We start from the raw sequence: 26,631 nt of genomic DNA, 5'->3' as shown, positions 1-26,631 counted from the left end.
ATTTTTGAAGAATTTACTTAGCAAAACTTAAAATAGGACACAAATCTCAAATTTAGTCTTTTAGTCCTGGTACACAGAGTACTGACTCACTTTTGAAAAGATATAATGCTTTTTGGAGAAAAAATCTAGATCGACGCGCGTTGACTTGAGTTCCTTTTAGGCTTTTTCGCGTGCGTCGGCCGTGCAAAGCTTTTTATTTTTCTTGCGGGGGCGCTTTTGCGGCGGGCGAGCAGAAAATAGGGTACGGGGCCATTAAGACGAGGGCTAGAGACTGCTTTACAAGTGTCTTATTGAAAAAGTACTTTAATGCCATGTTGAGTGGCAAAGTGATCCTTTATAAGTCAGATGAGCTCAGCAGGATCGCAGTAAGGCTCATAGAGATTTTTCCATGCGGCACGCCATTTAAGCAGCTCTCTCTCTCTCTTCTTCGTTCCTTGCCTGCCCGCCCGCCCGTTCGTTCGTTCGCTCACTGCTCTGGTGGCCGGAAAAGCGGCGCCGGAAAAACGATCGCTCGACGGAGGCGCGCATTAAAACATCCGGTAATTCCGTAATGAAACGCGGCGCGCACGGCAGGCCCGGGCCTCGGCGGCAACGGCGGCGGGCGAACGCCTTAATTTGCGGCTCGGCCCGGGCAAAATGATTTATATTATTTTGAAAAGAGCCGGGGAGCTTTAAAATATTTAAGCTCGTAATAAAGATCAAAATTTATTCCTAAGAGAGATACTACACGGGAAACAAACAAAAAAGATGTAAAACGCCGAGGCAAAATAAGAGAGAGGAGAGCGAGAGAGAGAGAGAGAGGTTGCTGTGTGTGTGTGTGTGTGCCGCTCTCTCTCTCTCCCGCTCTCGGGTTCGAGGCAGCGCTAGCTCTTTTCTCTCTCAGTTTATGATAGGGCTTTAGTAGAAAATCCCTTTTACATCGTAAGGTTCGTTACATCGTCCCTAAAACATAGCAGCCCCAGCCACGCCGGGACCTTCTGTAATCGTGTTGGCCCTCCACTTGCCTCCGAATTTCTCAAGCACCCTTCAGAATGCTTATTAAAATGATATATACTATTGTTTAAAACAAAACTAAATTAAACCTGTACTTTTTAATAGTTTATATTAATATACAAGAAAAATGTTTTAAACTTAATTTAAACAAGTATTAAAATCAATTTTCGATTTTTTTTTAATTTTAATTTAAAAACATCAATTCTGAATGTTTTTTGCATTTCAAATTTTAAAGATATAAAAATATTAAACCAGATTTGCTATTTAGAAAAAAATTATATATTAAAAGATCAAGCTTTAACCCTAATTTATTAAAGTATAAAAGTAAATTAGATCCTGGGACTCACACTCACGTGACTAAATTTGAGTTTGAAATATATTGAGATGAATTTAGTGCTACTTTCTCGAGCAAGGAGCATCACTCAAAATTTCACTTGCTGCAATTTCAAGTACATACGCTTTCGCTACTTCTTTTTTTCTAAAAAAAACCTTTTCTTAGAATTGCAGTTAAATCAAACCAAAATATGGTATTTTGAACATGCGGTCAATTTTTGTTAAATATGAAGGCTCGAGAATAAAAAGAAATTGAAACAACAGTATGTTAGAATTTATTTTCTTTGGCACGTCCTTTTCATACAGGGTATGCAAGCCCTGGAACGACCTGCCACCAAGTTTGAAGGACTGTGACGCATCAAAATTCCCCTCCTTGTATGAGCAGTTCCTGTGGTGCAATTTTTTAAGTGTTTGTAGTGTCAATTTATTAGTTTACGGCACGTGACGACGACGAATCAATTTTTTGTTTCGGGCGTTCATGCAGATCCTGCTTATCATTTCTTGATTTTTATAATTTATGCATGTACATATTTTTAATTAGCAATAAACAGTAATATTACCTGAAACTTAATTAAATTCAAAAATAATTTAGCAAAATTAGTAAGATTTTTACAGTCAAATTTTTGCGTTTTAGCGAAATGTTTTGTTGTTGATTGAGATTCGTGCTTCTATTTGATCTATTACATTTGAGAGTTGTGAAAACAACGACCTAAAACTATGTTACATAACCCTCATAACTTTATTTTAAATTTAAAAGCTTTAATATTATCCGATCAAACAAAAGTTTTTGTATTTTACTCGTCTTCATTTCTATTGAGGTGCTGCAAACAAACAAATATCTTAATTTAAAATTGAAATACCATCAACATCGAAACTCATCAAACATTTTCAAGGAAACAATTAGAGTGAAATTTATTGCGAGAAATTTTAAACCACTTTTCTATTTTGAGTTGATGTTATTTGAATTTCTGTAAAATTTCCGTTTGCAGCCTCCGAAATTTCCAAGCCCCGGTGATCACGTGACTGGTGGCTCCTTTTATTATTCAAGCTGAAAATATTCGAAATGGGCCGGTCTCTACTCGAAAGGCGGCCCCGGTCGGACCCTTTCCTCTGCTGCTCTCAACTCTGCTCTGCCGGCTCTCTCTCTCTCTCTCTCTCTCTCTCTCTCTCTCTCTCTCTCTCTCGCTCCCAAGGATTCTCTAAGGCTGCAGGATTACATAACGGCACCTCGCGAGAATTTGTAATCATTCCAGAGCAGCAGCGACGGCGGCACTGCAAACCTCCCTCTCTCTCTCTCTCTCTCTCTCTCTCTCTCTCTCTCTCTCACTCTAATTTGAAACCCCGCTCACATATAAATTCAGCGGCCAGCAGCAGCAGCAGCACCAACAAGCACCATATATAGAGAGGAAGAGACGCGAGCGAGGGTTGTTGCTTTCTGCGCGGCAGCCAGCGAGCGAGCGCTTAGAAATTTATTTTTTCGCAATAACAGCACAGCACTTGTTCTCATCTCCGGGCTGGAAAGACATCTAAACTCATTTCGCAGCGGCTGCTGCTCCTCCCTCCTTTGATTGTTTGGGAAGAAACTTGTCTCTCTCGCTAAGATGGAGAGAGAAAGAGAGAGAGAGAGCAGGCAAAGTCTGACGCAATGAGGGCGGAAATAAAAAGAAAGGGCGAGAGGGAGTTTCTTTGTAGCTCGCGCTGCTCTGCGCCAAGATAAATGGCTTTCTGCTGATGTTGCCCTCTCTCTCTCTCCGGTCGTCATGGCAACCATAAATTTATAAATTGCCGAAATCGAAATAAACGCCGCTGCCACCGCGGCGGATGCTGCTGCTGGCGTGCCGGCGTGGAGCACTGCATCAAAATGCACTCGCACAGACGACGCTGATGGATGCTGGAATCGCCGCCGCACTGCTCTCCGCTCAAATTGCCGCAAACTGATCGTCGTAAATTTTCTGCTCCCGCTGGCGGAAGAAAACCAAGGATTTGTCGGTAAACACTTTTATTTCCCCGCGGAATGCGCAACTTCAGCAGGCTAACAAATATGCAGTGAAGTGGTTTTTGGTTCATTTCTTTTTTTTTCTCGAGTTGATCTAATATATGTGTTTTATTTGAGGACAGAAAATAAATTTCAATTTTGCTAAATGAGTATTTGTGTCCTTTGACAGATTGCAACAGCTCTGCATTCGGAAATAAATCCTGCCAGTTTTTGTGAAAAACTCATTCATCCACACACATTTATAACAAATCGAAACCTTTTTTCCGACTCAAATTAATAAACAAATTAAAACTTGTACTTAAAAAATCTGCATTAGGCTATTGCAGACTCAAAAATGCCAAAATTCATTTCTCATCCCTCTCATCATAAAAATTAGCATGTTATTAATACATTTGTTTTTAATTTTTGCTTTTGATAACTAAATTTTGTATCGTAGTACTTTATTTTGAAAAAATTTTGACAACAGTTTTGAACAGTTAGTAAATCATATCATTACCAATTTATAAATGTTTATCGAGCTGCATCATTTCTTAGGCTTCTTCCAGAGTGAATCTATTTAAAAATAGTCAAGTTTTTATTTCTATCCAAAAAAATAATATTAAAAAAAATGTATTTTTAGGTTTTACGTTTTACAGAATGTTTTATTTTCTCGAATTTTTTTTACACCCCCAGTTAATTATAATTTTCTTGCTCTTTAGGACTTTTTTGGCCTACAGTTTCAAATAAATTGTCAGTATGCATATTTAATATAAGTGAGGATCGAATATCATGAATATCATAAATCAGACGTGGAACTTAATATCGGTTATATCATTAGTAGAAAAATTATTTAAAAGAATCAAATTTATTCAATATAGACCAAGTCAGCTTATATAATGAATAATTTTAATTTTAAATTAACAAATGGCCTAATCGCTATGGGGATTGATTCAGAAATTTAGCAACTATAATAATCTTTAATTACATTTTGTTTTGGAGGGAAAGAACTGCTGATCTGAGAGAAGACAGGGGTCTAAAAAGCTAATAAACAGTACGGCGGACCGTAAAGTTGATGCCATTTTTTTACTATTTTTCTCCAATCCTGAATTGATTCACGCATCATTAGAACTTAGTCGTTTTTTTATTCTTACAATTCAACAATCATCTGCATGATATTTTATTTTTCTATTCTTATAGTTTTTATTTGTCTCCAGCATTGTGGATCAAACAGCGTAAAACTTCACCTTTGGTTGCAATGTTCAAACATTTAAATTGGAAGGATAAATTCAGCAAATAAATACAAACACCCTGGCCTCAGCGTCATTGAGACATCCAACAGGCATATCAGGAAGGAAGAGGTGTTTGGAATTGGACCGCTTTATTGATTAAGTGCGTGAAAACAGGCAAGTGGAGCCGCAATTTGCTCTCGTGCTCGACGCAGCAGAATCGGAGAGAGAGAGAGAGAGAGAGAGCTCCCCTGCTTTCGTCCGGGCAGGCGGGGTGAGGGACGAGAGAAGCAATCTGCGGATGCATATCTAAAGAGAAAGTAATCATGTCTAATTTGCCTTGCCATTAACTTCGGTACTAATTTTGTGTTTAGCCGGCGTGCGGGCCGCACCCCTCCGCTCTGCGCTCAGCTCTTGCCGAGGGTGAAAATAAATGTTGCGCCGAGCGAAATAAAACCATACGTTCGGTACTTGCGGAGCAGGAGGAAATATAATCATTCACAATGGGGAAATCTGCCACCGCCGCCGCCGCCGCCACCGCCGCCGCTGCTACTGCTTTTTTAATACTGCGTCGCTCTCTCTCACGCACTGTCCTTTTTGTTGCTATAAACTGACATCTGTCTCGCATCCCCTAATCCCCGGCCGCCTCTTCCTCCCTTAAAACGCCTGCCCATGCATCAAGTCGCGTATATATAAGCAACATTTCTCTCCCTTTCTATTCTTTATGCCGAACTCACGTAAATCAAATAAACATACTTCCCTTGTCATCGTATCTGCATAAATAGATATCATTTCAGGGGGTGGCCGGCCGGCCGGCAGCCCTCGGTCGGGTTGACACCAGCACGCGCCCCCCGGGGGTTGCTTGATTATCGTTCGTTTTTTTCTCTATCTATCTCTCTCTCTCTCCGCAGTTTGTTTTGTTGTTATTGTTGTTGTGATTAGGGGGTGGTCACGGGTGAATCTTCCGCTTTTCTCTTTTGTGCCTTTCACCGCCCATTATCTCGTCGAGCACATAAATTGATGTTGACAAGGGAAATTGCAATTTTCCTACACCAATAGGGGAGTGTTGGTTTTGCCGGTGTAATTCTACACGCCGCGCCAAAGGAGCCCCGACGAATTACAATGAATTATGAATGCTCAAATTTCGGCAATTACACGCTTTGTGCGGGGCGTTTGATTTCTTTTTTTCAGCCCAAGATCAAAAGCGGCACAGCATTAAATTTGTGTGTGTATTTTCCTTGGAGGATACGCTCGACGCAGAGTGGAATTTAATCCATCAAAATGAGATAAAATTAAACCCGCGTCTCAAGCGTAAAACAAATTAGTTAATTCTCAAATAAAATTTGTATCATTGAGAGACTAGCGATTTTTATTTATTTTTTAATGCTCCGTAGATGGTAAAAGTCAGCACAAGCTTTATAAAATAATAATAAGAATAAAATAGAGATCTCAATATACAAAACCTAATTTTTTGACAAAATGTTTAATGTTTTAACAGTTTTAGAAACTTATTAAACATCTTGCAACGATGGAAGATGTGCAAGAAATGTACATATTAGCTCATTTTTCGTGCCAAAGGTTACATTTAACTGTTCCGGAAACAATACTTTACAAAACTGACTGTTTAAAAATAAATATCTATATAAAGCTGCAAAATTGAATTTTCGCTCTGACACCTCCTTGACTGAAACTTCAAGTCTAGATTTATAATTTAATTTAAATTTGGGATTTTAATCTTAATTTAAGATGCAAGAGATTTGACCCTGCTTTGAGGGGAATTTTTTAGAATTAAAATACATAAAATTATCAATTTTTATTATCCTATTTAATTAATTTACTCTTATTCCTTCATTATCACAAAATGCGGGAATAGCGATTTTACATCTTTACACAGTATTTAAAAAGGATGTAGACATGTTTTAAATTTAAATCACACATTCAGAATTTTTTAAATTTTAAAGCATGCTTTCCTTTGAAGTTCGCTTAGCAAATATTTTACGAAGTAAACAATAATGCACAGTAATTACTTTCAACAACTAAAATAATTAAATACTAAATGTTTCTATGCTATAAATACATAATAAAATCATATAAATATTCACTAACCTATTTCTTGAAAAACACAACTGGCTCCAAGACAAGCCAAAAAATAGAACACCTGATTAATTTATTGCGTAGTAGAGGTGCTGATAAAGCTGATCTCTTAATTTCGAAGCTAGAACGGATTTTTCTGTGCTTGCTGTATTTTAATTTCAACAATTTACTTATCTCACGAGAAGTGCACGAAACGGAACGGTGAAATTTTCCAGACGAACGGACGAGAAGGTATTATCGCGCGGGGTGCTGAGCGCGGCGGCCATTGTCCAGTCGTCGCGGTGGATTGCGACGCATTCGCTGCCCTCTCTGCTCTCTCTCACACACACACATGCCACAATATTATCATACGCATACATATTGAGTACAATTTATTCAAAATGGTCGCGTCGTCTGCGAAAAGATTTCTCTGCTCGGTGTCGCGGGGCGCGGGCGGGCGGGCGGTGCATGCAGTGCGCGCACGGCCTTATTTTATTTTCTATTCCTCGTCGGTGTGCGCGAAATCCAATAACCAATACCGACGTCGCCGCTTTTATTATGTATACACTTTGAAATCTGCAATAAGAATGCTGCTGCCTCTCATACCCACCCTTGCTGCTCCCTCGTCTGCGTGTATGTATAAATTCTGGCGCTTTGCAGAAATGAGATTTTTTATGTGCCGCCGCTGGGGAGTCACTCGCGCTGATGCCGCGCTGAAAGAAATGCTACAATTCCTCTATAGCTCCTTTTTTTCGGAAATGTTGTAGGCCCTCTCTTTTGCCAAACTAGAAAATGAGCTTTCCACCCCTCGGTATATATATATATTTCTAATCTCAAGTGTTCGTTGGTTCGTTTGATTTGTGGAAACATCACATTTTTGGAGTTTGGAGTGTTATGCATGTTTGAGGTTTTTTGTACACATTTAACAGTTATAAAATTGTCTAATTTTAAGAGTGAAAGTATACCAGTGTGACAGTGTGAGTTTCAGTTAAATGAACAGTAAATTAAGGCTGACATCTCACCAAAAATAAATAAATGTGTGATATTTACTTTTTCTTCCGAATTAATAGCAGCATATTTTTACAATTTAAAAGCTTTCATTCTAATGACATTTTTAAAATATAATTAAATTAAAATTATAAAATAATATTGCTAGAAAAGTTAATATTTATAAATGAAATTCGTTTGCCAAACATGATTGAAATTTTCAAAGAAGCCGCTAGTGGTTTAAGATAATACTCTTTATTTTCTGGTTTAATTACCAGATCGGGTAGCTTGTTTATTCATTTGAAAAATTCTAAAGGAAAAATCCAATTTGCTACTCATATTCATATTTTTATGCATCTTTTTAACTATGTATATTAACTTTTAAAATTTTAAAAATGCCCAAAACAAAAACTGTAGAAAAATATAGTTGTTTTTATACAGTAAAAAATGCCCCACCAATTTATTTGTATCTGTCTATGAATCAAACTTCATCAAGGACATTTTCAATTATATTTTGAAATTTTTGGTCATGTTGTTAGCCAAATATCGCTATAGTGGAAAAAAATAACACTTGTATGCCTTCATGAATTAATTAACTGAAATGTGTAAATGAGAACAGTGAGAATTCCTTCTTGTCCTTCAGGTATTTTGAGCCAAAATTAAAGTCCGTTCGTTTCACAGAAATTTTTGGCACATTTTATTCATAATAAAATCAGCATTTTATTGTACATTGATGACGAATTCGGTCTGATCGAAAGAAACAGCTCATTTGACATGGACCAAAATACGGATGCAAGGAAATGTGTACATCATTAAACACTAAATAAATGACTAGAGACTTGTGTTGTGTACGTGTAGCCGCCGTTGACCGCACTAAAGAAGGAATCGTCCGTCGCCGCTATATTAAACTGCAGTTTTGAGTGTTTGTGCTACGAGAGAGGGAAAGGGAGAGAGAGAGAGAGGAACCAATTCGGTCTCGGCAATCAATTTTTCTTTATCTGTGTCTGATTGATTGTGTCACTGGAGTGTCAGATCAATTTGCGTATGCTGATTGTATTAAATGTTATTTAGTTGTTTATTTTATTTTAATTCTTCGTTTACATGATAACAAACTCGCCACAAACAAGTCGCATTATATTACTTATTGGTTTCCTGGCACACGAGAGCTGAGAGACACAATTTCCGTGGTATAATATATAATAATTAATTAATTAATTAATAACAACACTCAATCACATCTGAAGTTCGAAAAATTCACCAGTCTCGCACCTTTCTGTTTCACCCGGCAAGAGGATGGAATTTAATTTATGTGTCAACAAATAATGGGGGCAACGCAACAATGAATCCACACACCGCGGGCCGAACTCCAGACGTTGCAAATATACATTATTAAATAACGTGTGTGGATCGCACATCGGGTGTGCTTTTTTCGTTTAAAAAAAAGACCCATGCACGCCATCATCGACTTGCACTTTTACATCGATCAAATTTCTCTGTATTAAAGTTTAATTTTTTTTGCTCAGCGCAATCTGCGTAAAAAGTCTGTCAAAATATTTACAGCGATTTTTCATCTCTTGTACGAATCTCATAATACATATTTTCGCGCCGCAGGAATCAAACCGAAATTGAGCATGAAACGATATTATAATATATTTTCACTAAAATACGTAGTAGGTACTTTTACACATTCTGCTTTTGGTCTGGCAAATCAATTTTGAATCGTCGTCTCAAATGTTTACATTTTATCACTTCTCGCCGCGAATATAGACGAATTCTCTCGCATTTATACTATTTATAGAGTGTGTGTGTTTTGGTTGAAAGGTTTTCGTTTTAGATTGTATAAGGGCTAAAAATCATTTTGCTACTCTTGTCGTGTGTGTGTGTGTGTACGATGATTGGTGGTGAAGAAGAAATATGGCTGTAATATATACGCTTTACATGATCGCTTCTAGAGTCGCGCATATGTGTTACAGTGTATAGTTACTCTCATAGGTGTTCGGATATTAATTCATATAGTCCGGCGGGGAAGAACATTAATAATTTGTACATTCTATATCGAAACTGGACGCGTCGAGTTCCTTGCTGTTTTGCCACAATCCAGTCTTGGAGCGTGGAGCTTTTGCCGCACACGGAGGGAGAAAAAACCACCACCACCACCTTCACGGCAACGAGAAAAACAAATCAAGCTTTGAAGCCAACTTGAATTGATAAAAAAAATGAATTTTATTTCTTGGAGTAGACGATAAATATGATTCTCTTTAATTTCTAGAGTCTCAAAAAGAAAATATATAGAGATCCCTAATTGGACAGGATATAAAACCATCAAATTAAAGAACTTCGTTGTTTCTATTTTCATTATTTTTAACAATTTTCCAAACGAAGTAAAATCAGACAAGATTTAGATAGAAAATTCAGGAATTTTTGTTTGATAACTACCCATCAATCAGATTCCTTTTCAAATGGAATAAAAAGAACGGAATTGGGAGAATGCCACTCTGATACTCTGCTATGGATTCATAAGTATAAATGATAGGTTAATTTGGATGACATAGTTCAAGAAGACTAAGTGATTTGGATATTTTTGTCAATTTTTTTGGCTCTGCATGACTTCAGTTCAAACCCAGAGATTTTAAGGATTGAAAGGAATGTAATATGTTCAACTTCCTGATCAGATTATTTAACTGGATAGCTTGAGGAGAAATTGATACTCACATGAGATACAAACGAGAATAATCAGCCATTTGATTTAATTTTAATTGCTTCAAACCACCTGATTTTTTTATTTAAAACTTAATTGTAGACGATAAAAAGGTTTAATTTAATATGTTGAAAAGCAAAATCAGTTCAGCCTATTGCCTCGAATAAAAAATTAATTTAAATTTTACTTAAACAAATATGAAAAGAAGTTTTTGTCTTGACTGTTTGTTTTTATTTCAGGTTTAATTTAAGCAAGTATAATCTTCACTGATTTTGGTTTTCAGTCTGTTAAATAAAATTTGTTAACGCCAAAAATATACAGTTATCATTGAATTTGAAATGAGAATAACATAAAGTACCAGAAAATTGTAAATTAACGGTGGACCTTCTGAATTATGACTTTTAGAGAAATAAAAACGAATTGAATCGGCGTATATTGCTGTCATTTCCATGATCATATAGACTCAAATGTTTTTCTCTTATAGATTAGCAACAAATTGTGAGGTTTCATGGACTTGCAATTAGATTGTGGTGCGATCTTTCTCCTGATTTGCAGGTTAATTTATGTGCCACTATTATTTAGAATAAATTTTATGGTATGAATAATTGGGGCAAAAGATAAATATAGAAATTAGATTCAAATAATTTTCTTTAAGATTAAGTGCTGAGCCATTTAGGAATTTACTGATTTAAATTTAAACCAGCCTTAGGGATTTTAATTTGAAATCCATTCCTCTCTTTTTGTTTTTAAAAATTGGGAATTTTGAAGTTTTTTTTTTAATTTAATTATAATTTATTTGGTGAATTTCAATCTGGAAGCAAAACACCAACATTTCTAGTTCAAATTCATCCTATTTTTTTCTTTCCTACTGAATTTGGCTGTGTAGTTTACAGCACGAAATAAATAAGAAGACTTTCAACATGAAATGCCTGGTATTTTTCTTTTTCCTTTGATCGAATCCTCTTTAAAACAGTTATTTGTCGTTCCATTAAAGTAAGAAACCAAATTAAACGTATCTGTTAGAGTTAATTTAAGACAGTGGCTTCAAAGATGAGCATTTAAAAATCTATTTGCGGCTGGAGAAGGGTGGCGGCGGTCTCTCACTCCGTGGGCTCGGAGAGCGGGGGGCGAGTCGGGAACGGGCGCGCGTTCAGCGGACTTTGATTGCGGTTTCACCTTGAGGATTGCGGGCTGGCCGTGCAGTGTGTGCGGGCTCAGTGCTGGGCGGAGGCGCAGTCGTCGTCGGCGGCCGCGTCGGCAACCCCCAAGGCCGAATCTCAAACGGCGGCGGTGCGGTCGTTGCCGGCCGCCGAGACGGCGGAGGCGGCGCCGCTGGCGGCGCCGCTGGGCGTGCCGGCGTACTGGCAGGCGGACAGCGTCGAGTTGGAGGCGGCCGAGCGGGGGCTGAGCGAGGGCGAGTAGGCGCCGAAGCCGGACGAGTGCTGCTTGGCCTTGAGCCGCAGCGACGCGATCGACGACGACATCGACGAGCACGCCTCGCCGCGGTACATGTACGGCGCCGCGCTGCCGTACGGGCACTGCGCCGGCGACGCGTTCACCCCCATCGACGAGCCGGGCATGAGCGCCGCGGCCGCGGCGCCGCTGTTGACGCCCGCCGTCGGCGTGTTGAAGCAGTTGATGCTGGGCTGCGCGGCGGCGGCCGCCGCCGACAGCGGCGCCACCGTGTTCAGGCCCCAGTGGAAGCTCTTGGCGCCCAGCGGGCTCGGCACCTTGGCCCAGTTGTTGTACGACGAGTACGACGAGTACAGCGAGTCCGAGTCGGCGAACGGCTGCATCAGACCGTTGAACTGCGAGCCGAACCCGTTCTTGAAGTCGGCGGCCGCGGCCGCCGCCGCGTTCATCGCGTTCCGCTCACGCTTCCGCCACTTGGCCCGCCGGTTTTTGAACCACACCTGCAAACAGAACAAACGAAAACCTCAATTAGCTATTTTCTTTCTAAAAACAGGTGTTTTCGGAAAAAAGACACTTTGAGAAGTGAAAATTTAGGAAAAATAACGAGTATTTATATATATGTAAATATTTTCTACCTCAAATTAGAAAAATTATTTTACAATACCCTGCTGGCTAAAAGAAATATTTTTCTGAGAATCGTGGCTAAGCCAATTGCACTTGAACGAAATCAGGGTTGCATTTGCAACTGGTTTTCACTGGATTTTAACGGTTAATACAACTCAATTTCTACCAATTTCTTGCGCAAGAATTGCAAGAAATGAATTAATTCCATTTTTCCATGTGAAAATCTAGAATTTGCGGTCGGAGTGGTCAAAATTTCCTCTACTGTGCGGATTTTTTTCCTTTAAATTGCCATTTTCTGCCTCAATTTGTCTAAAAAATTTCTCTCTGCCAATTTTTCAAGTCGAGGTCATGAGCAAATAATTTGAAAATTATTAAAAACTGAAATGCAAATATTGTCTGCAAGAAACTGGTTAAAAAATTAAAATAAAAACGGGTTTTACCACTGCACTGCATTTTTAAAATGTGGTTTTTTGCAACCCCTGAATGAAACACAGTTAATTAATCAAGATTCGTGAAAAAGGTCAATAAAACCAAATTAATAGAAGCGATTTTGACGAGTTATTTGGCATCAACCTTTCAAATAAATGATCAACTTTTCAGAAGGAACTTATAACTAGATTTTTTTTGTAATGGAATTAGATTTTTAGATTGAATTCCAATTTATATTCGTCTATCTTATTAAAGAAATGAAAATATGTCCGCTGGTCGCTGGACTTTCATTAGTGTTGGACAAATGGATAAGTCAAGATCAACCAATTCACCGCGGCATGAACGACATGTCACACGAACGTTCATCGCCACTTCCGAGCTTTTCCTGTTGTTCCTTAATTTGCATCCTTTTATTTGTGTTCCGACAAGCCACGTAACAGAAGATCCTAGATCAAAAGCATACATTAATTCTTGAATTAAGTTTGTTCATCAAACAAACCTTACAAAATATTTATTTTTATTAAAATTTGTTTCAACGTCTTCTAAAAATATAATTTTTATTTAACGTAAAAAAATGGTATATTTATATTTAAATAAACAACGTTAAAATATAAGATCTAAATATATTGTTAAGTGTTTAAATTATTATATTTTACCTATTACACGTTAAATATGATTTTCAAGGGTCAACAAGCTTTAAGAAATTCAAATAAAAGATGTGCAATAAAAACTATACTTTAGTCATCAATATAATAACTAAAACCATCCAAATAATGTTCCCCTTATATGCCAAGTTGGATTCATCGCTATAACAAGACTGAGAGATGCACAAGTCGGAAGAAAGTTCTGCCAAGTTAAATACGAGTCGTGCGTGTAATTTGAAATTAGGCCATTTGACCGGAAAATAGACGTTTCACTTGGCAAAAAGCTAATAGGGTGAAAGACGGCGGAGAGCGAAGAGCGCGAGTCGTTTATCTTCATTAGGGGCTCAATCAAACGGCTCATTGCAGAAATAAAAGCGTTCATTTATTACCCGGCCGACGCAGCGGGGGTGACCGGGGGTTGGCCAGAGGGGGCGGGGGAGGGAGAACGCGGAGATTTTGACGCCGCGAGCGCAGGAGAGGACGGTGTATATATATTTTGCACTCGCAATCGCAGGGAATATTATATATTCGATTTGCGGATTAGTTTTAATTAAAAGAGCAAATTGCAAAATAAATAAATTGACCTGTTCGCACGCGCACGTGTGTTTGTGTGTGTGTGTTTGCGCGCAAATCAGGTAAAAAGAAGCTGTCGGTCGTTCGACTGCGAATGAAAAATGATTTTAATTAACATCGTAATCCCAGGTAATGCTCTGTTTGTGCCGCTATTATGAATAAATTACGCTCAGCCACTGCAGCGCGCACCTCGGCCAAATTTATCGATGAAATTCGCGTTTGCGTGTGCTCGCGCCGTTGTAATATCATCATATTGTGCGGCGCGCAGTTAATCCGCCAGTTAATCAGATAATGTCAGCAAATTGCACTGCGCGCTCCGTGTGTGTGAGTTCGTGTATGTATGTGTGTGTGGCGCTTCCACAGGCACACACATATTCTTTTTTATTGCGCCAATAATCAAAACACTCTCTGCTGTGTGCGGCCGCATATACACATGCCTATTGATTCCTGGGTTCATTTGTTTGTTTGCTGATGAAATTATGCAATAAAATCCAGATTTACAGCCGCTGTGTGCGATTAGAAAAATTGGAATTTGCGGTGGCACGTGTACGCTGCCGGCATCAAAAACGGTCGAATAATTCCCTCACTTTCTATATGTGATCGGATTCTTTTTTAACGTGAAGCTTTTTATTCCGCATTTATTTGACAGGTTATGAACGAAATAAAACAGCAACTCAAATAGAGATTAAGCTAAATTTATTTTGCCTCGATTTTTTTTCCAATTTCCATATCATGATTGCTATAGAACCAGAACGCAATATTTTTAAAGCTCTTTCTAGCAATTAAACAACTGCAAAACATTTATTTGTTATGCAACAACTGGCAAAGTAGATTTAATTTTCTTTAAAAAGGCCAAACGGTCAGTTTAATTAATTATATTTGCTTTGCTATTATTTTTTTAAATTTTCAGTTTAGATTTTAATGGATTTTACTAATGAGAAAATATAAAAATATCTACGTGCGTTTGCTATTTGAGAATTCGAGTGATTTGTTGGGACAAGTGCGGGCTGATTTTCGTCTAAATTTGACTCTCTTGCATTGCAATGACGAGTCCATTCCGATTTGGGAGAATTGTGAAAGCTTTCCGAATCGCTACTTGTTGATTTGCACCTGTCCAGCATGCGTGGATCAATGGATCAATTTCACGGGACGAATGTCTATAGCGTTTCAATTAAGTCCCTGGTGCAAGAGAAGAAACACGTGATAAGCGCGACAACGCAAAATTTGTGATAGTATGTTACACTTATATGACAATAATTACTTCAAAATAGATTATTTAGTTATGATGATCATAATCTAAGCTTAAAATTTTTTTAATTTCAGTAGAACAGCTTTTGATTTAGATATAGATTTGTTACTTTAGCAAAAAAATTAAGTTTTATAAAAAAAAATGAAAATTATCTAGGTTAATAACATTTATATATTTTTAAATGTTATCATTATAATATATTATATTTATTTTATTGTCCTAGAGAAGTTCTATAGTAAAAGCTATAAATTAAAAATGCATCCCTCACATGTCATGTTATCCTAAACCAGAATATGTTTAATGACTCTGAAAAACTTTGCTACATTTAATAATTGGCACGTTAACCCAGATTATGACTTCTTACCGTTGATCCTTGAAGTATTTAACATTTAATAATTGGTTTCAGCAAGTAAAAATATCTTATATCTTAAACACCAACTGTAATTTAACTTTTTAAAGTGAAAAGCCATATACAAAAAAAAATTAAGAAAATCTTCATGAAAATTTACTCTTTAAAATTGAGAAAAGACTGAAATTTTGTCGGGTTGCCTTTAATTTTGCATGAAAACCGGCTTCAGAGCTAGCATACATAATTATTTAGTGGCAAGCATGACTGTCTCCTTAATGAAAATCAGGAGAGAAATTAATACCATAATTCGAACGCGCGGTTGGATATATCACGAAGAGAGAAGTCGAAATCTAGAGAGAAAAATATTTACAGAACATCACATTTTTTCGAGAAATCGGGAAAAATTGAAATATAACTGTTAGTTTTTCCTGATTTGTTTATATTGCACACCATAGAACTGATTTTTTTGCTAAATTTCACAAAAAAATAAATTCACCAGTTGTATAAACCCTTTTAGTGTTTGAAGCCGCCAACAGATAGCGCAACCATAGATTTTCTTAAAAATTTAATTTTAAGGTACTTCCGCTCTGATTTCAGACTCAATTCTGCCACTGTGCATTCTTCACATAATATGATTTCTTTTGACGTGCTGAAAACCGAAATCAGTCCAAACAATCGCCGTAGAAACGTTGGAATAATTTTTTTATTACAAAAAATAATTGTTCACGATTCTACGGCGATTGGCTTAACCAATTTTGGTTTTCAGCGCGTCAAAAGAAAGCATATTAAGTGAAGAATGCACAGTAGCTACATTGAGTCTGAAATCGCAGCGAAAAAGCCTTAAAATTAAATTTATTATGAAAGTATACGTTGGCGCCTTCTTTTGGCGGCTTCGAACACTAAGGGCTTATGCAACTGGTGAATTAAATCCTTGTCAGTCGTCAGAGCTAAAATGCAACGTTTCTTAATTACCGCCTCTAAAAATAAAATAAACCTTAAAATATTCATTCACCTGGAATATTTTCAAATAAAAAGAGGCTAAATCTCGAATGCCTCAATTGAGCTTTGAAGGAAAAATTTGTTAATTACCGCAGGAGCCTTTGTGCAGCGTCAAACGCGCGTCAAAAATATAGCGGTCTTAGGGCGTGACGCGAGGATCATGCGTGTTTGTCACGGCCGGTGACGACCTTAATTCGGACCGAGTATAAGTGAATTGCACCGTGTGTACGCGTAATGTGCAGTAATGCCTGCGGCGCTTAATTCCGGCAAGAGCCACTGTCAAAATGTTAATTATCACGTGCAGCTCGTGATCCGCGCGCACGAGCGAAAATTTGATGGCTGCGGAGAGCGCGCGTCGTTATGAACAATATGCATAATCGAGCGGCGGCAAATCCCGCGCGCTTATAATTGGCAAATGCAAAAAGCGGAATTAAGGGATCATTACGCAGCACACGCACGCACGCTCACTCGCATTAATTGTGACTCGCAAATTTAATTTCTGATTTAGCCTTTGTTTTCCCGGACCCTTTTAATTCTGGAATAGAACCGCGCCGGATAAAATCATTACCTGCCGCGATTATAACAAGCATTCACCGCTCGCCCGCGCTGTAATCCTATTAATTAGACTTATTGAAAATGAATCAAAACGCGATTTAGATGATGCCAGGGGAAATTGCCATTTTCACTATTGATTTATCGTTTTCATGACTAAAATTTTTGATTTGTCCATTTGCAAAATTCATAACGTGTTGATTTGCTAAGGAAACTGTTAAGAAAATTCAAAATATTGACGGAACTTTTTAAAAAATGAATACAGATAAATTTTGTACGGAGGAAATTGAGAATTTGGTGTACTGCTGTGACGATAGACTTGCAAACGTCATGGGACGATCAAATGAGCATAAATAATGCAATTTTAAGTTGTTTAAACCACGCTAAATATTACCTAAAACTGTTCCAACTGTCCAATAACATTCTAAATTGGCTGAGAGATTTAAAAAAAAATCGAAATAAAATTTAATTAGTAATATGATTGTTATAGTTTCGATTAAATTTAAAGTGCAACTCATTGAAAAGACAGTAAAAATTACAAACGCAAGTTTTCTTTGATGAATTTTTGTAGTGTGCAGGAAAAATAAAAATTTAATAATTTGCAATTTAAAAATCATTTTTAATTTGTGCAATATTTCCCAAAATGATGGCATTTTTATGAAATTTTTAAATAAATGTACGAATTAGTCAGTAAAGAGACATTTGAATCGAAAAAATGTATAGCTTTGGCTGAAACAATGTGCAAAAAGGCTTATTTTGCTTGAAAGTTAAAGGCCTATTTGAGCTACAACAACAAATTTCTCGTCAATGGTCAGACAAGATTAAAGTAAATTTGTTAAACTTCTTAAAAAATTAAAAATAAAACGGAAAATTTGAGAACGTAATGCCGCTTTTTGGTTTAGTTTTTAAAATTGTTATGTGCATTGCATTCTTCACCTTGCCTATAGTTTGGTGTTTGGTCATTAATAAATCTTTTGATGGTAAAAACGATTTTCTTCTCAGGCTTTATTTTCTTTCCATTTTATAATGGGGAAAATGGGATGATTTTAAAAACGATGTATGCATTTTCTAAGTCGATAAAATCATGATGGCATAAAACGTTTGAACATATGTGTGTCTAAATAGTCATTAGGATAAATTTAAAAACATTATTTCGTACTTAATAAAATAATTGATTGTTAAAATCAGTAGGGCTACAGTCATTTTAAAAACGAACATCATTAGTATTTATATCTTCTGTTTAACAAAATATTTGATTCTGATAATACAGCAAGACGATCTAGCGAGCCCTAGCCAAATTTATTTGTATGGATTTAACAATCGATCATAAATTATAAAATTTGTGAATACATATTAAAAAATAGAATTGTTTAGTAATAAATGTATAGATTTTAAAATAAAGCGTAAAGAATTAAATGTACAGCTCGTATTTTTGTAACATTGTAACTTGCATTTTTTAAAGTGGAATGATACAGGGCAACAATTGTAAATTATTTGAATTGTTGGATGCCATAAGCAATTAATCGATAAACAATTTGTCCAACAATTTTCAATCATAAAAAAAGGACCTTCCTACAATAAAAATTCAAATTTTGCCAATTTTCTCCAAAATTTACAGTGCTTGAACATATTTTCTTGGCATATTCCGATTCCTCTCGTCGAGATCTGTCCAACGGTGTATGCCACTTATTGGGGAAACTCTTGGTTTTGAAATTAATTCGGATTTCAAGTAAGGAGACAGCCATTACCATTTGAAAAGCACGGTAACCTTCCAGCCAATTTTCTCAAAAAATTACAGCGCTCCTTAGGTCAATTTAGGCTTTAACTGAATCCTAAGGGATGAGTTTATGCATTGGTAACAAGCATTTTCCAGGTTTTTGCACTATCATTCATCTTTAATTCCTTGAAAAATGACCATATTCTAGGCTACGTTCTTGCTTTGTGAAGCATTTTTCATTCTAATATCTTTTCTTGTAAGTAGTAGTAAAAAGGTTCCTGCTACTGTTGCTCATCCATCGACGATTAGCCGTCATGGACAATTCAAACAAGCTTATTCAAAGGCCGAGTTTGTCAGCTGTTGATTTTTGTCTGAGGAATGAAAGTGGCGTGAGAAAGTGTGCGTTTCGTTGGCCCCATTATACATCGAGTCAGTCGGTTAATCCCGCAGATTTAGCCGCGGCATTAAGGCCTAATACCAAAGGAATTTAAGTTAATTCTACTAACAGCGCGCTCCATACCCAATAACGACTCGAGCATCTCGTCGTAACAGCGGCTCGGTCACTCTCTTGTCTGCTTTAAACAGTGGAAAACGCAGGGAAAAATGCGCCAAATTATATGGTATATATACGTGGTGTGCGGCGTACGCGCGCGAGAGCGGTGTGATAAGGTGACATCATCCACATGCTCATCCCAAATAACTGTTAGCTGCTACTCGAAAAGTGATAACAGCTCATATTTCTTCCACAAATTACAAATAGTGTACTTGCAGTCTTATCGCCCTTTATCTGCTTTTGATATGTTTTATGTGTTTGCCACATTCGGAGAGCGCTCAATATTCAGCCTACGTCTCCGCCGCCGTCTGTCAGTTTTTCTCGATATTCTTTTCGGCCTTTCGGTCTCGGAAGCCATGTGGAATTGTAGGATTTACATCAAATATTTTGATCCTAGAGATTGAGAGAGGGAGAGCATGTTTTGGAAATACTATCAAATAGCCAAAATAGTTTTAAAAAAGGGATTTTCAAAATTTTGCACATCCCAATTGATTTCTAATTAATAATTTTATTTTTCAACCGAGGTCTTTTTTTAAATTGAATTATAAGAGGCGAAAACTGCTGAAGATTGCGATGAGAAACAAGGATTTTTATATCTCTGATTTTTAACTCTATTTTACCAATTTCAAATTTAAATCTGTTAGCTTTTTTTCGTCATCGAAATCGGGATTCCACTTTACGAATTGTAGACATAAAAAAAGTTCACAGTCAGATGTATGTCTAATGAATGACTCGTCTGCACAGTTGTAAAATCATTTAATTTTACTGCTCATAATTTGATAAGTAGGACATTTTATGATGAATGTGCCTTACATAAACAAAACTACGTCAGTTAAACATGAGCAACATTTTTGGTGAACAAATATTTAATTGAGAGCAAGAAATCGAGGATTTTTAACCAACCCTTTTCATTCTACGTGGAAGAAAATTCGAAGTAATGATCTGTACAATTGGGTACAGTAAATAAAAAGTATCAAATTTCTGGAAATGGCCAAAAGGAAATGAGAATGGTGGGAAAATATGTGAATTTGAAAACTTATAATTGAGTCGACTGTGCTGTACGCATTCTAAACTATTGGAAAATCGTTTCCGCATCAAAAAAATTAACAAAAATAGCATAGAAACTTTGACATAAAAATTAAGATATAAAAAACATGGAGTTTTACAGCAGTTGTATTTTTTCTATCTATCTGTCTAAATATTTGTGAAACGTTTTTCTATTAAAGCCCGGAAAAGTTGAGATTTGCGGCCAGAAAAAGTACTTTGTAATAATATATAGCAGGTCGAAATGAGTCCAACCGCAGCTGGTGGCTATGAATCATTCGCAATCTATCTCTTACATTTAAAACACTTTGTACAAGCAAACCCTAATTTCTTGAATTACAAAAATTTTAGCCTCTTTCAGCTTTCATTCATCTGTATCTATTTTGGAAATAGAAGTTAATTAATCTAATTAATAATTTTTTTAAATTTTGGAGGTTATATAGCACTTTTCGTGATTCAGTCTTTATTTGTCAAAAATATATTTCAACGTTTTCTCAGTGTTTTTTCTATTTTTTTGCACGGCTGCTGTTTTCCTAGATATATAAAAATTAAAAGAGTAATATATGGTTGTAATATAGAAATGATTGATATTTCCGAGTATTTCTTCTAGTCTTTTTGAAAATATTTCCAATAAATATAATTTAAAAATTACCGAAGAATGTTTGCCATAAAGTAAGAACGGACCAAATGTATTCCAAGTTGACTAATTTTCGTTCAATTGCAAGACATGAAAATGACTCATTTGAGCCATTGATACATTGTAAAGGGAGAACTTTTTAAGATCATTTAAATTGTTCAATAAGCTCATCTTAAAAAAGAATTAATTGACATCTAGGAACGACATTTCTTTGCGTTGAATTGAATTGATCAGTTTCAAATGAAATATTTTCTCTTTTTATTAGTCTCAAATTCAATTTAACAAATTTAGTTATTTTCAGAATTTCCCGGAAAAACACTGAACAGTTTTTTTTCAAGTTCACCCTTTTTCAAAGCCTCTGCTTTAAAGTGCAACTCGTGCAGCAAATAAATAAAGACAAACGGAACGCTCTTGCTTGGTTTAGTCGGTGCGGTGGCAACAAAAGCAGCAGCTCATCTTTGTGCGAGAGTGCGCGCGTATATAAATAGTTGCGGTCGGCTAAATTGACCCGGCGGGGCGAGAGGGTGGTTAATGCCGGAATAATGGCACGCGGTGCATTTAATAAAGGGCCGGCGCCCGCCTGCTCGCTCACTCGCTCGCCCGCCCGTCGACCGGGGGTGCAATATTCCGAATGCAATAAAATCCACACAGATGACTTGCTCATAAATATTATTGCACCCGCTCGCACTCTCTCATTTATATTCAAATGCGAGTCGGACGAGCGGGCGGGGGTGCCAAAGTGTAACAATGGAGTTACACACCCCTAATCACGCGCGGTGGCTATTTTTGGCCCCGCAGCCGCCGAGATTGATAGTCCCGAGCCCGCTGAGTGAGCAGCAGAAGCGGCGCAGGCTTTATTTGTGCGTCCAAATGAACAGCGCGCACTATGCAATCGGCCCAACGGATTAAAAAGATCGCTCCTCGCATCTTGCCGCTTTGTTTGCCTGCTGCTTGACGCAGAACCCGAACACGCACAAATCGCACGCACCTTGCTTCCATTCCCATGCAAAATTCCATTTAACGAGTGAAATTCAAATCTGCTTTATTCTCTTAAAGAGGAATGATACTGGAAAAGCCTGGAAAATGCTTGTTGGCAATGCATAAACTCGTCCCTTAGGATTCAGTTAAAGCCTAAATGACCTAAGGAGCGCTGTAATTTTTTGAGAAAATTGGCTGGAAAGTTACCGTGCTTTTCAAATGGTAATGGCTGTCTCCTTACTTGAAATACGATTTAATTTCAAAACCAAGAGTTTCCCCAATAAGTGGCATACACCGTTGAACAGATCTCGACGAGAGGAATCGGAATATGCCAATAAAATATGCTCAAGCACTGTAAATTTTGGAGAAAATTGGCAAAATTTGAATTTTTACTGTAGGAAATTCCGTTTTTTATTATTGCAAATTGTTGAACAAATTATCATCGATCAATTGCTTATGGCATCCAACAATAATTTTCAATTGTTGCCCTGTGTCATTCCACTTTAAACCATTTGTATGCCACTTTTCGGGGAAACTCTTTGTTTTGAAAGAAAATCAGATTTCAAGTAGGGAGACAGACAGACAAGTTGCTAACTTTGCAGCCAATTTTCTCAAAAAAACTACAGTCCATCTGATTCCAAGGGAATGAGTTCGTGTATTAGCAAAAAGCATTTTCCAGGCTTTCGCAGTATCAAATCCTCTTTAAAACTTGCATGGAAGAAATTTGAATTTGTTTTAAAACATGTGGTGCTTCTTGAACGAATTTACAAATGGTTTAAAGTGGAATGATACAGGGCAACAATTAACAATTATTTGAATGCCATAAACAATCGATCGATAGTAAATTTGTCCAACAATTTTCAATAATAAAAAAGGACCTTCCTATACATATAGTTAAATTTTATATTCATTCATAAAATAACCTCGAAAAAGTACTACAATTAATTATGAAATGTGTATCTCTGAACGATAAATTAAAATTTTTAATTCCCGACTGTACAATCAAGACAAGCAATTACAAAATTTCTATCAATGTCGATTTTGGAAATTTAAATTAGTTTTGAACGTTATAGAAACAGCAGAGTAAATTTTCAATCAACCTGTGGTGCCCAAAGTAGCCAATCGACTCTGTTATAGTGGGCAAATTGCGTACATATCGGTCATCAAACAAATAAGTTTTAATTTTTGAAATGATTGTTAATATTTTCCTGATTATTCAGCGCATTGTTGGATTAATTTTCTTACGACAGAAAAATTTGCGTTTGGTTGTTGAGCTATGCGTAATTTTTCCGCTACCACGACGCAATCAAGAAGAGAAAATTTGACATAATTAATTGCAAAAAGTATATTTAAGTTGTTTGACATTAAAATGCACACATTTAGATTGCTTTGTAAAAAAATTAAAAATTATTTTTTCATGCTATTTTGTACTAGAAATATACCCTTTGTTGGATCAGAAAAATATTTCATAGAACCAAATACAAATTGGGTAATTAATGTGTATTTTAATAAATTATTTCCCGGTGTTTAAAGAATCATAAATTAAAATACAAATAAATACTCTTCTTTTTTATTTTGATTAATTAGTACATTCCAATATATTTGTGTGTTCAAGTTTATAACTAAAATTGATTCGATGGTGCTATTGACAATTCTCTTTCGACTTCAATGAGCTGTTTGAAAGCTTGAAAAGCCCTGGGCTTTTTTCTAAAGTCTGAAACAGCAGTGTCGGATCTCCTATTTCATTGGGGGAGCGGAAAGACAAAGCGATCAGAGCCGGCTTGTTTCTTTTCTTGTTAAGCGCTCCATTTTGCTTCGTATGTGATGAAAGTGGCCGGCTCTCTCTCTCTGCGCGCTCTCTTAATCTAATTATAGAGCCAAGCAGCGGCGGCAGCGGCAGCGGCGGCGGCGGCGGCGCAGCCTCACTCAATTATACACGACGCGTTGGCACGAAAGAGAGTAAAAAATTGGTCGCCAACAGGCTAATTGGCCGGCCTGTTGACACTCAATTAGCGCGCCGCTTTTAATTTGTACATTTGGGAGAGTAAATCATCGCGGCTGATGTTAATGTTCGATTTTTCAGCAGCAATTATTTTAACTAGCGGTGGACGCCGCAGCCGCGCGCGCCAGCACCGCGCGCGCTTAAGCTTCTTAAGTCCCGAAATGTACCGCGGGGATGAAAGAGGATTTTTCCACTAATCTTGCTGGCAGTGCCATTGAATTAGCGCCCAGCACCGACCACCGTCAGCTTTCGCCCAATGCATTTCAAATAATCTCGAGAGAGACGGAGAGCACGTGTGCCATTCAAATGCCACGCCGGTTCAACTTTGCTATCAACAAAGATGACAAAAAGCTTGCACTTTGAAAGGCAGTAATTTTTCATTAAATTTGATCATTTCAACCAATTTCTTTAGCAAAAATAAAGAAGTTTGTATTTTTTGTAATCTTAAAGACAATAATGTTCCGTATTTTGACCAGTCGGTTTTAGCCAGGCAGAAGCTGGATTTTTTAAAATTGGTTGGGATTGACCAGTTGCATAAACCCTCAGTGTTTGAAGCCGCAAACAGATGGCGCCACCTGATACGTTGTAATAAATTTAACTTTACGGAATTTCCGCTGCGATTTCAGACTTAATCCTGCCACTGTGCATTCTTCACTTAATATGCTTTCTTTTGACGCGCTGAAAACCAAAATCGGCTCGGATAATCGCCATAGAATCGTGAAATAATATTTTTTGAAATGAAAAATAATTTCCAACGTTTATACGGTGAATGGCTGGACTGATTTTGGTTTTCAGCACATCAAAAGAAAGCATATTAAGTGAAGAATGTACAGTAGCTAGATTGGGTCTGAAATCGTAGCGGAAATTCCTTAAAATTAAATTTATTACGAAAGTAAACGGTGGCGCCATCTGTTTGTGACATATACAACTGGTGAATGTAATGCTAAAATTGGTTGTTTACTCCTGAAACCCCGTTAAGATTTTATTTTTTATGTTAAATTTAAAATTTTAAAAATTGAAGATATGTTTATTTCTCCGCCAATGATTTTATTTTGTTACTTTTCCTTTATTTTAACCAGTATAGACGGCTAAAAACCGGTTAAAACTGACTTGGTGGATTTTATTTTTAAAAAGCCGGCATTTTTGAAAAAGAAAAAGACCACTCACCCTAACTCTGGCTTCGGTTAAGCTGGTCCACATGGCAATCTCCTCCCTGGTGCTCATGTCAGGGTATCTGTTCCTGGCGAAGGTGGCCTCCAGCTCCTGCAGCTGCTGCGAGGTGAAGTGAGTGCGTTGGCGTCGTTGCCGCTTCTTCTTGCCGTCCTTGCCGTCATCGGAAGGGTCGGCGCCGTCGATGCCCGGCTCCGCTTTGATCCCCGTATCCACCGACAGCGCTCTGCTTCCTAAATCAGCACAAATAGAATATAAATTAATTTTTAAAAAAACAAAGAATTGTTAAACAAAATATAAAGCTTTAATTCACACAAAACTAAAAAACAAAAATAATCATTTTATTTTAATGTCATTTTTTAAAATTTAAAACTAATTTACATTATTTTTTATAAGGAATTTAAAACAATTTATGAGATCTATTTAATTTATTATATTATCACCAGATTGCGAAAAATATTTAAATTATGTAACAGAAAAATTATTTGATAAAGTATCGATTAACTTATTTCAACATATTACAGCAAATGTACATCAAGAATGATTGGTGATTGGAATAATATTGATGGAATAATTAATTGCGAAAACCACTAAAATAAAAGGAGCGTAACAAAATAGCAAAATGCTTCAGCTAACCGCTAACAATAAGTCCCACAAGATCCTTGACTGACTTCAAGAATTAGTTCATATTATTTTATTACATTCCGATCGCAATTCAGGTTGCTCTTTCTTATAATCTCATGAGATTATATTTATTAGGAATATAGCTTTTTGTTTATTACTTTAAAAGAATTTCAACTTTAAAAGACGTGTCTCACTTGTTTTTTCAGTTTGCCAATTTCTTTGCAAAGTGTGCCGTTTTATTAAAAAAGAATGACAAGTTTGGAAAATTCCGCAGTTTTACTCCCAAATTATCAGCAATAATCATAATCCTTTTCAGTGATTATAACAAATTGAAATCTGTTTCTTTACATCTTACAATATTTTAGTTCGAATTAACATCATCATTGAAAAAAAAATCTTATTTTATTCTAAGGTTTGTATATTCTGTGAATATTTCGCTCAACCTTCAGTTACAAAAAATCATAATTATTTTTATATTCTTAGCTTGTCTCTTCAGTATTTTAACTCCAGAGCTCATGAAGTGTCAAAATATTTAATTTTGCTCGACTAAATTGTTACTTGAGTGAAAAGTTTCTGTAGAAAAATCGATGTTTTGAAACAGTTCATCCTTTTTTGTTTGTAATTGCAATTTATTTCATTATTTTGTCTTTTGTTAAAAATTTCCATATATTTTATATAGTGCTCAAAACTCTTTTTTCAAAATATCAAATGCTCCATATCGATTTTCTCATAAACTAACTTCAGACAGCAGATTTCGGTCAGTTTTGGTTGGAGAAATTAGCATACAAA

At 36.7% G+C, this 26,631-nt stretch overlaps 1 protein-coding gene across 1 annotated transcript in view; it reads right to left on the bottom strand.

Annotated features, from left to right (window-relative positions):
- Positions 1–8,260: 8,260 nt before the first annotated feature.
- The window catches only part of Ptx1 (pituitary homeobox homolog Ptx1), a 36,406-nt gene continuing 18,035 nt past the window's right edge, over positions 8,261–26,631 (bottom strand). The window contains exons 3-4 of the mRNA XM_065479510.1: positions 25,216–25,451; positions 8,261–12,198 (exon numbers count right to left, since the gene is read on the bottom strand). Of these exons, the coding sequence (XP_065335582.1) occupies positions 11,563–12,198; positions 25,216–25,451 (872 nt within the window). The 3' untranslated portion in view covers positions 8,261–11,562. The remainder of the gene's footprint in view (positions 12,199–25,215; positions 25,452–26,631) is intronic.

This window comes from Cloeon dipterum, chromosome 2 (genome assembly GCF_949628265.1).
Source record: "Cloeon dipterum chromosome 2, ieCloDipt1.1, whole genome shotgun sequence".
Taxonomy (NCBI): Eukaryota; Metazoa; Arthropoda; class Insecta; order Ephemeroptera; family Baetidae; genus Cloeon; species Cloeon dipterum.
Note: the sequence above shows the minus strand (reverse complement) of the source record. Positions and strands in the feature narration are given on the sequence as shown.